Source organism: Oxyura jamaicensis, chromosome 10 (assembly GCF_011077185.1).
Source record: "Oxyura jamaicensis isolate SHBP4307 breed ruddy duck chromosome 10, BPBGC_Ojam_1.0, whole genome shotgun sequence".
NCBI lineage: Eukaryota > Metazoa > Chordata > Aves > Anseriformes > Anatidae > Oxyura > Oxyura jamaicensis.
In genome coordinates, this window is record NC_048902.1 from 404,989 (window position 1) to 416,832 (window position 11,844).

Here is an 11,844-nt window from a genome sequence, read left to right on the forward strand (position 1 = left end):
GGCGTTTTAAACTATGCAGTCCTGTCCTCTGCACATTGTTCAAATTACAGGACCTAGATGAAATTTCAGACTGCAGTTCCCCATTTCAACTACCCTTTTCCCATTGCATTGGACACACAATTCTTGCTTTGACTTATGGCTCTCCTCACAGGTTAGCCATGTCTATTTTTCTCAGGCTTTTCTTTAGTGATGCTGAATTGGATCCCTTGCTACCTCCCACAAGCAGGTAAACCTGTAAAGCTGCTTAGCTGCTTCCTGGAACCCGTGTGCAGGTGGTGTCACTGCTACAGCGCCTGATACAATGCAACAAAACTGGTTTTATTCCATGACAGCAGTATCACCTCCAGGTTATATTTATCTCATTATATAGTGTTTCTAGCCATTCAGCTGCTAATACTGGTCTGTTTACCCTGGAGACAATAGCCAGAGGAAGAATCTGTGCTATGAAACTCTGCTAGGTTATGCCACATGTAAATTGCAGAAAGGAGAAATGGAAGATGCTAATTAAATTCCCTCCTTGAGCCAAAACCACAGCCATTCTTGGAGAATGGTTCTCAGACAGAGAACTCGGATATTGCTGTGTGAATGAGTCACCCACCTCCAAACTACTATGAATCACATAATCAAATACTTGCACTACACATCACATAATCAACTACTTGAACTTCATCTCTTTCCTGCTCGAGACCTTTTATCCAATTATATTCTTGTTAAGCAGAGAAGTAAGATTTGAGATGAGCTTTTTATTTTGGGATCGGAGACAGTACAGGAAGCGCCTAGTTATTTTGCAGTGTATCAGCTGTACATTTAAGCTATCATCATTCTGTTTTAGCTCAAGAAAAACTTTGGTCACCATCCTTCATGTCACTCAGTGTTTTCTTCAAGTAGAAACAGAATAGTTGTATTGATTCTGATTATTAAAATCAGAAATCACTTGGGAAAACGACTTTTTTTTTGGTAGCAACGTTTGATTTTCTAAAATAGTGTCAGTCTTGTCTGCCTAAATGCATGAGGTTTTAAGTTTCTTTTGTAAGTCAAGTCTTTCTCCCATTCCCCACCCCCCAATGCCTAGTTTTATACAGGTGAGAGAGAAGCCAGAGGAATCAATTTTATGGTCAACAATTTGAATACCTTAATGAACAACACATTGGCATCTCAGGGATCTGGGCTGTCTGGTGCTAAGATCATCTCCTGGCAGCCTGAACTATGGTGACTCCATTTTTAATCTGGAGAGACGTACCTGGAAAAATAAACAACTCTAAAAGTTTAGACCCAAACCCCTTTATAGCCTCTGTATGGCTAATCTGTGTATCATGTGATGCACAGACACTTGGGACGTTTGCCTGCATTAGAAAGCAGTTGCTAACATTAGTTTCTTTTTTGTCCATATTTTTTTCAGTGAGGCAGCGAATACTAATGGATCAGCTGGGAATTTACAGGAGAGGGAGGATCATGAATATTACAATGAAATTCCAGGGAAAGAGCCTCCCACCGGTGGAGTATTAGACTTGCGAATGAAAGTGCAAACAGGACAAAGGGCTTGCTGTCTTATACAGTGCAGAAAGCAGCCTTGCTCAGTAAGTACATCATCTTCTGGAATGACTATTCACTACCTATTATGGGAATGAATAGTAAAGTGTTATGGTGGTATAAAGCATGGTGTTAACATCAGAACCAGATCCTGATTATCCTGGGAAAGGTTTTTTTTTTAAGCAAGATTTAATGATGCTTAGTACATAACTAAATTCCAAAGCACTTTCTGAAGATTATCTGGTTTCCTTAGAGTACTTTTAGGAGACCAAGTAATATTCCCTTGTTCACTTTTTAGTTGTGAGAAGGAAATAGATACAGACTTGAATAGCTTGTATAACAGAACATTTATAAAATCTGGGACTTCCTGGCTCCAAATTCTGTGATCTGACAAGTATTTCATCTTGTCCATTACGTTCTACAATCTATACATATAACATTAACTGATTGCAATGTATATGCAACATTAAGTACATTTGGAATGTTTGAAGAGATTCTGTCAAATCAGCCACAACTTTCAAGGGCAGCAAAAATGCAAATATCCATGGCTTTTGGCTGGGATAGTCAGGAATTAAAAAAATAAATCAGGAAACATCATCATTTCCTCATTCAGGGAAGCAGGCACTATCGCTTTGCTAAGAGGGTGCGTGCTCGGCCATGCCTGCTGGCAGCAAGTTGGTGCCACATCAGAAGTTGCTGCTCCCAGTGGTGGTATGTCTCTGGCAGCAACCACTCCATCAGTTTTCCAGTATCTTAACTTAAACCATAGACCACGTATCTTCTGTGGGCCTGATAGACTCCATCCCTGGCCCCCAAACAACTCTCTAAATGGTATGTGACTCTATCCTGAGTATGCATTCAAAGCTTTCCAGGGTTGCAAGGAATTACCCTGCAACATGTAATTGCAATTGCCTTCTTTCCATGAGGTGTTAACTTTTTTTTTGTAGTTCCCTTCAGTTCTTTTAGCGCTGCTTAGACAATTTGGTGACTGTTTCACTTTCACACCATGATGTCTGTAGTTCTTCTTCCTTGTTTTTTTTTTATTGCAAGGAACAGTTATAAGGAAATACAAACTTTACCTAGGTGTTAATCTGTTCCTGCTGCATGTTCTTTATACGTCACCATCATATTTGTTTATGACTTCAAAACTATCTCCCTTTAAACTGTTACTTTTGTGACTTTGATTAAAAAAAAAAAAGTGCCTCCAGCTCAATCAGACCCGGCATCAGAGCAAGTTAGAGTTCACCTTCATGATAACATCTGTAGAAATGACAGTGAAAAAATGAGTTTTCTATTAAAGAAGAATTAGGGCTCGGTTCAGCTGCTGAAACCCACACCTGGTGCATCTGCACAGGACTGGCAGCTAGGGCATAGGATTTAGGTACATTAAGTCTTAGGTACATTACTGGGCAGTTAACAGTCTCAGTGGGGGCTGGAATATGTCCAGATATTATATCCTGGAGAAAGTATCAGCATGAAATATTGAGGAGATGGGATTTTTTTTTTGTGAAGATTTATGTTACCTGGATCTCAGTTAACTGGTGCATGGATGTTATAAAGTTATCGGAGGTTTCTAAGGGACTATTGTATGTTACTCTTTTTATGATTTTTGTGCAGACAGGCAGCCCAACATTCATCAATATATATGAAAATTGCCCAGAAGAAAACAAATCTGTGGGTACGTACTCTATTTTCCTTCACTTCTGTATGCATAAAGGAACCAAGGCAAACTGACTGGAAGGGCTGTGCCTTTGCTTTCCATACAATGGTGAAAAGTGTCCTACTTAGTGGGTCATTTCTGGTTTCCCAGATGAAGGGCAGACAACAAAGCCTAACAGCTTTTCAAAAGGGCACTAATCTGTCTTCATGTCTTCTGGCAGACTTACTCATTTTACTTGTCATGATACTGTACAGTAGCTCTTTGTTGTTTTATTCTTTCCTACTCTTTGAAGAAGGAAGATATTTCTTTGCTTTAACAGTCTCTGAAAATACCCCCTCCCCCTACAAATACACTAGGAGACCCAGCTGTCAGCATTGGGTTGCTGTTCCAGTGGAGTCTGTGGCCTTGATTCCAGTGTCACTGGCTTCTGCATTTAACTGTCCTTCCCTTCCCTTGGGGAGCTTTGTGCCACCAATCCTGCTTTAGCAAAATCTGCCGTCTGGGTCCCAAAGGGATTACCACCCTACATCCCTTTCTGGACTTTGCCTGCCACAGCTGATGCCCTAAGCATGTTTCCTCAGCTCATCTCTTTCAGTGCAAAATGACATCCTTTTTGAATTCCCACCTCCCCTATTATAAGGAGATCAATTACACTGTCTACAGGGGATACTGCAATTTCTTGTGTTATTTCTGATTTAAGGAAAGAAAAAATCAAGTGGTTTCTACAAAGAGAGGGTGAACAAATAATGAATGAATGAATAGATCTATGACTAAAATGTTTGCTAAAGAGCAAAAATGTGTGTATTTGGCTAGCTGAAACGGCATTATTTTCATACCCTGCAGGGTATATTCTGTTAGCCTCTTCCTAGGCTTGGATCCTAACCTGACAGATGTGGCTCTGGCTCTGTAGAGAGAGCCACAAAGCACCAACCTCCTCCATCTCCATGCTCCACCAGAACAGCAAGAGAATTGTTCAGCTTCCCACAAAGCTTGTGGTGCAGAGGGGAAGGAAGGGGTTTTGCAACAAACTATGCATACAGCTTGTGTCTCTGTAGAGTTGTATGTATTAATTTCTTTTCAATCAGTGGGGGTTTTACTGCTGACATTAATTGAAGCAGAACTGAACCAGTGTGGAACATTTTTGAAAACATCATTTTAACTGATTCTGAATAGTGTACTTTGTGCCTTGTAGCCATAAGGGGGAAAAAAGGAAAGAAAAAAAAACAGTTAATCTGCCAATTTCTGTTTTCCTTCTGAGTGATTTTAATAAGATATACAAGAACAACAATATTTGTATTTCAGCTTTTGTAGTTGAGTTTTTTTTCTTTTTTTAAAGAAAAAAAAAAATATGTATACTGTTTATGAATTGCAGGTCATTGTAGTGTAAAATCACAGAAGACAATGAGAGATGTGACATTATCGAAGCCTGCCTACAAAACAGATCTTTTTGATGATCTGTGTTACATCAACACACAGGCCCTGCAGTCTGCAGCCTGTACAGCCCGTGGTACAGCAGCAGCACAGGGCCACAGGAGCCCACTGCATCATGCAAGTAGGTGCTTGTTGCTATGTGGTATCTTTCTATGCTTTGAAAAGAGGGGATTTGTCAGCCATGGGCAAAGAGAAAGCTTTTGGTTTCCCCATAAGAAATATAGAGTTTGTGTGTGGAAAGCATCCTTCCTGTTTTTTTCTTTTTATTTTGCTTCTTAAAATTCAGGGCAAAGATGAAAAGTGCTGATAGTGAGCATGAGCATGTAGAATAACCTTTCATCTTCTGTAGCTGCGTGATGACAACAAATAGTGTCACACATTCCACAGGTGGTAATAAGCAAGTATATAAGATATTACGGAAGCTTAGGACTGCACTGTGCCTTAAGGAAGAGGGCTCTCCTCTGTGCTTATCTCACCTGTTTTAAGCTGGAAATGACCTCAGATTCTTATGTTTCCCAGGCAATAGCATGCATGGTCAACATAGGATCATTATGAATACTTTTTCTCAGCTCTTGCATAAGTCACCATTAAATCTCATCCAATAACTTCTAAATCAAATTGTTTGATCAGCAGTATCTATTAAATATATGTCCAATTAAGTCTTGATTTAAAGACTCCAAGTGGTGGATACCCATTAGGTGACTATATAGTTGCTACTAATTTTTCTTATTATTGAAAACACTTTATGAAAGAGCTTTTCTTTCAATGAAAGGTTTTCTTTCTATGAAAACCTTTTATGGTTTCCCACTGAGTGTTTTCTCTGTCAGAGTTGGCTCCCTACAAAACAGTGGGCTAAGGACTGGACAGATCTATCTACAGCAAAGGAAATCTGTGACCATTGAGACATTTCCAACCCAGGGCTGTATTACGCTCTAAAAGGAACTGGCTATATCCCGAGGAGCCTTATGTTGCACAGTATCATGAAGAAGTGGTATCCTCTTATTTTTCTTAGAAAAATCCTGCCTGTGAATCATTTGCAGTCCGACTGGCTATATCCCAAACCACCCAGTTTTGTTAGTACATTCAGTAATTGTTCGTTTTTTCACAGCAGATGCATCATGCTGTAATCCTTTCCTTCTGGCTACACTGGCCATGTTGTCTTACATTCCTGCACATAGCTGGAGCCACTCAACATGACTCTCCCAACGAGCCATGACAATCTCTTCAGAGCTTGTTAAGGAAGAAGGAAAAACTAGATCTTAAAGGCTAAAAATGACAGCAGTCTTGTTTTTTATGGGGAAGATTTGACTTTTTAATAAAACCAAAGAAATACAAAACCAAAGCATGAGAGCATCAGAAAAAAAAAAAAAAAAAAATCCTGTTTCCAATCCCTGTTGCCTAGAGACCCAAGGTTTACCCATCTAAGGTACGGGAGGAGATCTCATGATAACATTAACTAATGCTCTGGAGGGTTGTGAGCATTCATGTATGCGTATTATTACAGGCTGTAAGGTTGGCCTGATCACAGCTTCAAGACTGAATTATTTGAATTTTTAAAAGCTATAGAAATATCCTCTTACTTTCTTTTAGGGTGAAGTTCTAGGTGAAGTATGTTCCCTTTCATTTCAGAGTTACCAGAAGCTGTTCAGCAGAGTGCCACAAGCAACACAGCTGGCGTCTGTGTTCTGCCACAAATAAAAAAACAGCTAAAGAATGAAGATTGTTACCATGGCAAATTAAACAGGAAAGCAGCAGAGAGCCTCTTAGTCAACGATGGGGATTTTTTGGTGCGAGAGAGTGCAACATCACCTGGGCAGTACGTCCTCAGTGGGCTTCAGGGAGGGCAAGCAAAGCATCTTCTCTTGGTGGATCCTGAGGGCAAGGTATGAACATTTCATACATGGAAATTTGAGGGCTGCTCAGGTATTTCAGTCAGATGCATGGGTGCATTCCTGGACGTGGAACTGATCCGATTCCCTTCAGGTTAATTTAAATTGAGCCAGTGACTAAAGTAGGTTTAAAATTTCAATTCAAGAACTTACAAGCACCTAAGCACCATGGAAATACAAGTGAGATGCTTAAATATAATTACTAGTGAACAATCTTAATATATCCTTTGTTTCATTATTAAATTTCTGGAAAAATAGCCCTAATGTTAAATAATGAAGTTGATTTACTAACATGCTTCTGGATACAGAAAAGGTAGAGGTGGTTTGATGTCAGTTGTATTCTACCTGCTTCTGCTCAGGACTTGAAGAGTGCTCTCGATGTTTCTCAGAGGAGACAGTAAATCAAAGAACAAAATTCTTAGTAGGATTTAGGGAAAAATACCTCTCTTCTGTGGAGAAAGAACAAAAAAGATCTTGTTTCTTTTAACTTGGTCCTCCAATTTTCATGTCAGTTAATGGTAAGTCAAAGTTTGAATTACTGCTATAGCCTAATGATCCTTCTCCACTGAATTCAGTAGCTTAAATGTTTTTTTGACTTCAATGGCTTAGGCTCATGTCCAACCACTTACAAGCACAATATAACCTTAAATTCTTTTGCTTCTTTCATTAGGTGAGAACCAAAGACCATATATTTGATAGTGTGAGTCATCTTATTCAGTATCACATGGAAAATAATTTGCCAATCATCTCTTCTGGAAGTGAAGTGAGCTTGAAACAGCCTGTAAGGAAAGAGAATAATATGGGACACGTGCAATATCACGTATGATCCCTTGGATCTCACAAATCCCAAGACAATTTGTATCTGAAAATTGCATTGACTATTATAAAACTTTATATTATGAAGCCAATTCAAAAAGTATAGACTGCACTGTTTGCTGCTGTTCCAGAAGATATTCTTTTGTGTATGTATGTATGAATATATGTATATGTGTATATCTATGTAGATCTATAGAGATCAATAAGCATAGTTATATAGATATATATAATCTTAACAAAATTACACCTTCAGAGTGTGAGATTAATTTGTGAGAAGGTATTTTAGACATGCACAAATGTCACTTTCAAGGTCATACTGAATCAGTAACTATTTAAAAGCACAATTAAACCTCTACATGCAAAAGCTCACTTGAATGAACTACTGGAACATTAGTATGTGCCTTTTAGCATAGAATTATTGGAAACCAATATTATTTATACTGAATTAATTTTGGGTGGTTAACCAAACATGTCAAAGCTTTTAACTGTTTGCCAAAACAAATACAATTTGAATATTACTAACTAAAAGGTCATCTGCTTTCAATAGACACTAACAATTTCACTTTGCTTGTAACAGCACTTTACTAGCAAGTAATGTTTGAAATGAATGGCATTCATGATACAGAAAGGTTTGTCTGGTTTCTTAATTGTCTTTTTATCACTGTCTGACTACTCAAAGATTTGAGATTATGCAACATTTACAAAGTTGAAATTAGTATATGTAATATAATTTTGGAATAGAACTTGTTACAAGGACAAGCATGCTAGATCCTAATATTTTTGTCTTGCATATGATTTTAGTATTACTACTAATTAATACTGGAGACATTCCTTTTTAAAGTTAGGCTAAAATATATTTTTCATTGCTTAAATAGTTGTTTACAAACTAGAAAAGCTAAACAAAACTAATGATACATTTTGAGAGAAAACTATTTAAAAGACTGTTTGAATTTTGCATGTGCCCTTATTTAGTGTTCTTTCCAAAACAATATATGATTTTACTTGTAATCATGTGGAGTCCAATTTTTCCCAAAAAGCCTTTGAAAGGAAACCTATGAATTGTTTGGTCACAATAAATACTCTCAATATGAACAATCTTATATTCAGAGTTAACAGAAGTTTCTTGGGTTTCCAGTTGAAGAAACAGTGATTTAGTAAGTAGCTTAAGAAAGGGAAGGAGGATCTGGAGAATGAGACTAGTAGCTTGGGTGATACCCTGAGAAAGTTGTCCCTTCAAGATAAGTGAAGGCACCAGCCGGGACATTCTCTGTCTCCCAGCCCACCAACTTAGTTCCATGAGGCAGACAATAGTCATCAATTGCTGGAAGAAAAGATTTGACTGTAAAAGAATAAATTCTGTTATTTTGCCTGTGTTCATGTTACATGGGATAGTATAGTAAGAGCTCTTTCCTCTGGAAAACAAAAGGGGTCATATGCATAAAGTAAAATAATTTAAGACATGCTTTCTTAGAGGGAAGAATATGCTGTATAGAGCCACATTTAGAGCTGTCTAAAGCCAACTTTATTCTTTTCCTCAGCTAATAGGCATAAAATATATTTCATTCTTTGATAACAACACATTAAAATACTCAACTCAATTACATATACTGAAGTGGTGAGAAGCTTTAAAACATTGGTAACTAATTTCCTTGACAGTAGTCTGGCATTACTGATATTTCAAGGCTTTAGAACAGATCAAGCTTATGCCTGTTCCATCATATCCAAGGTTCCCACCTGCAAAAAAGGCCCCCAGCAAAAAAAGTAGAAATTCATGTTCAAATTTTGTGCCATTGCAAGGACAGATGGCAAGAAACTGTAAGTGAGTAGGACACAAAGTGCCTGCATAGTATACATTTTCATATATCTTACCAAACTTCATATAGCGTACGCTTGACATGACTTTATTGAGCAAACTATGAAACAAAAATAGCTGTTTCTGTGGCATGTCAGGGGAAGAGAATGACTTGCATAAGATAGTTTTGATATTTTCATCAAAGCCGAATTTTATGACAGGTCATAGAAAGCAAATGTGTGAAACTCCATCTCTATTTTTAGCTCCAAAGCTACTGACAACTAGAATTGTGTTTGGAGTTGTGATAGCATGAGATCAAAGTTATACGAATTTGGCTGATACTTCTTTTCATTTCACCATTTTCAGTTTACCAATGGGCAAAAACAGCCACAGCGATTATGTGATGTTTGGATCATAGTACGATACAGTCCAAGTCTCTCTCTTTGAATATCACTAACTTTAACAGAAGCAAGACCGGAATCTTTGTTTTTTGTTCCCAATTCTTTTGTATGTGAAGTAAAACTCTGAAGGAAAAAGGGAAGAAAAATGAATTAACTAGGGGGCTTATGTAATAATGTGGTGATTTAACACCACAGCTAAACACCATCTTGCTGCAGCAAAACACCATCTTGCTGCTCTCTCACTCCTCCTCAACAGAAAGAACGAGGGAGTGAAAAAAAATCAATGGGAAAAAAAAGCTCATGGATTGAGATAAGGAGAGGGAAATAGCTCACCAGTTACTGTCATGGGCAAAACAGACTCAACATAAGGGAGATTAATGTAATTTGTTGCCTGTTCATAGCAGGCTACAGCAGTGAGAACTAAAAGCAAACAAAAAAATGCCTTCCTTCCATCTGCCCTCTTCTACATCCCTGACTGATGTTGGGAAATGGTGGTTACAATCAATCCATAACACTTTGTCTTTGCTGTTCCTTTGTGGTCACTCTCTGCCCCTGTTCCAGCATGAAATTCCTCCCATGGGATGCTGTCCTTCATGAACTAATGCTATGGACGCTTCCCACAGGCAGCAGCTCTTCAAGAACTGCTCCCCTATGAGTCCACACCACAGGATCCATCCTTCGGGAGCAAACTGCTCTGGCATGAGTCCCCCATGGGCTGCAGCTCCCCCCAGATTCCCTGCCTGTGTGTGGGCTCTTCTCCACGGGCTGCAGCTCTGGCCTGGGGACTGCTCCTGCGGGGGCTCTCCATGGGCCACAGCCTCCTCCAGGTCACATACAGCTGCTCCACCGGGGGCTCTTCCATGGGCTGCAGCATGGAGATCTACTCCATGTGGGACTCAGGGGCTGCCGGGGAACTTCTGCTCCAACATCTGCAGCACCTCCTGCCCTCCTTGGTGACTGCAGGGTTGTTTCTTTACAGTTTCTCACTCCTCTCTCCTAGCTGCTGTTGCACAGTGCTATTTCCCTTTCTTAAATCTGCTCTCATAGAGGCACGAACAGCATTATTCACTGGCTCAACTTTGGCTGGTGGCGGGTCCCTTTTGGAGCTGGCTGTAGCTGGCTCTGATCTGACATGGGGCAGAACTCTCCTCACAGAGGCAACCCCTGCAGCCTCCTGCTACCAGAACCTTACCACGTAAACCCAATACAAATAAACAAGTAACTCAAAATCTCTTGATGCAAAAGAGAGAAAACAATTACAGGTGTTCTCCTAAAATAAATTCCATCCATTTTTTTTCTGAAATGGAACTAGGAACTTGGTTTGGAGTTTCTAACTTTTATGTGCCTTTGATTCGTGGAAGAACTCTACAACTCAAAGCAAATGAGTTATAAAGTAGGTATGTGGTTTATTTCAGCACTGGGCGCATGTGGGATAGCTCCCAAAGGCATGCATGCCCAAACATGGCAACTTGCTTTGGTTACCTGCAGTAAAGAGTTACATATGCACAAGTTTCCCGATATGCCTATACATATGCATAACCTATCCCCACTTGCATTAAAATTAGCTCCAAGAAGTCATTTCCATAAACTCCTCCATCTGGGCTTGCGCAGTGCCTTCTGGTGGTGGTCGTTGGAGGGTCGTGGGGATGAAGGCTGATAACTCTTCTTCATCACCATTAGTTGACCCCCCTGCCACACTCAGCTGCTCCTTGGCTCTTGTCCAAACCACAGGGTCGGTCTCAGCTGTTTTTTGAGACAGGTTCCCCATTTTTGTCAGGAAACATCTTCTGTGAGGGGCCCCGTGACTCCTTGTTTTGGTTAATTTGCACAGTAGTAAGCAAAGACAATCAGCAACATCTATTTTAATGCAATTAAGCAAGCCCCCATTCTTCCATTCCTGGCTTTAATGATTGTTTTATTTAGAAATCATTAATGTGATTAAACAAGCCCCCATTCTTTTATTCCTGGCTTCACCTTTACTCAGCTTCTTCTCCATGGACCACCCATCTCATGTAAACTACACAATCTCCCATGTAGAAGTCTTAAAATTAATTGTTATATGAAAATAATTTGAATTCTGGAAAGTTTTAAAAAGTACTGGTTTTGAGAAGGTTAATATGACCTTCAGGCACATGTAGCCTTCTTTTAAAAACAATATAAACATCATTTAAAAATGCTTGTGAAGATGTTGAGGAAATAGTAAGAACTGGTTAATCCCTGTTGTAATGGTTACTAGTACACCCTGGGAATAATCGCTGATTTCACAGAATCACAGAATCATCTAGGTTGGAAGAGACCTCCAAGATCACCTAGTCCAACCTCTGA

General features: G+C 39.3%; 1 protein-coding gene across 1 annotated transcript in view; it reads left to right on the forward strand.

Moving 5' to 3' along the window:
• Nucleotides 1-8,426, forward strand: part of SHC4 (SHC adaptor protein 4) — a 30,794-nt gene extending 22,368 nt beyond the window's left edge. Inside the window, exons 8-12 of the mRNA XM_035335862.1 lie at nucleotides 1,400-1,577; nucleotides 3,148-3,208; nucleotides 4,563-4,742; nucleotides 6,251-6,504; nucleotides 7,181-8,426. Of these exons, the coding sequence (XP_035191753.1) occupies nucleotides 1,400-1,577; nucleotides 3,148-3,208; nucleotides 4,563-4,742; nucleotides 6,251-6,504; nucleotides 7,181-7,336 (829 nt within the window). The 3' untranslated portion in view covers nucleotides 7,337-8,426. The remainder of the gene's footprint in view (nucleotides 1-1,399; nucleotides 1,578-3,147; nucleotides 3,209-4,562; nucleotides 4,743-6,250; nucleotides 6,505-7,180) is intronic.
• The last annotated feature ends 3,418 nt before the right edge of the window (nucleotides 8,427-11,844 follow it).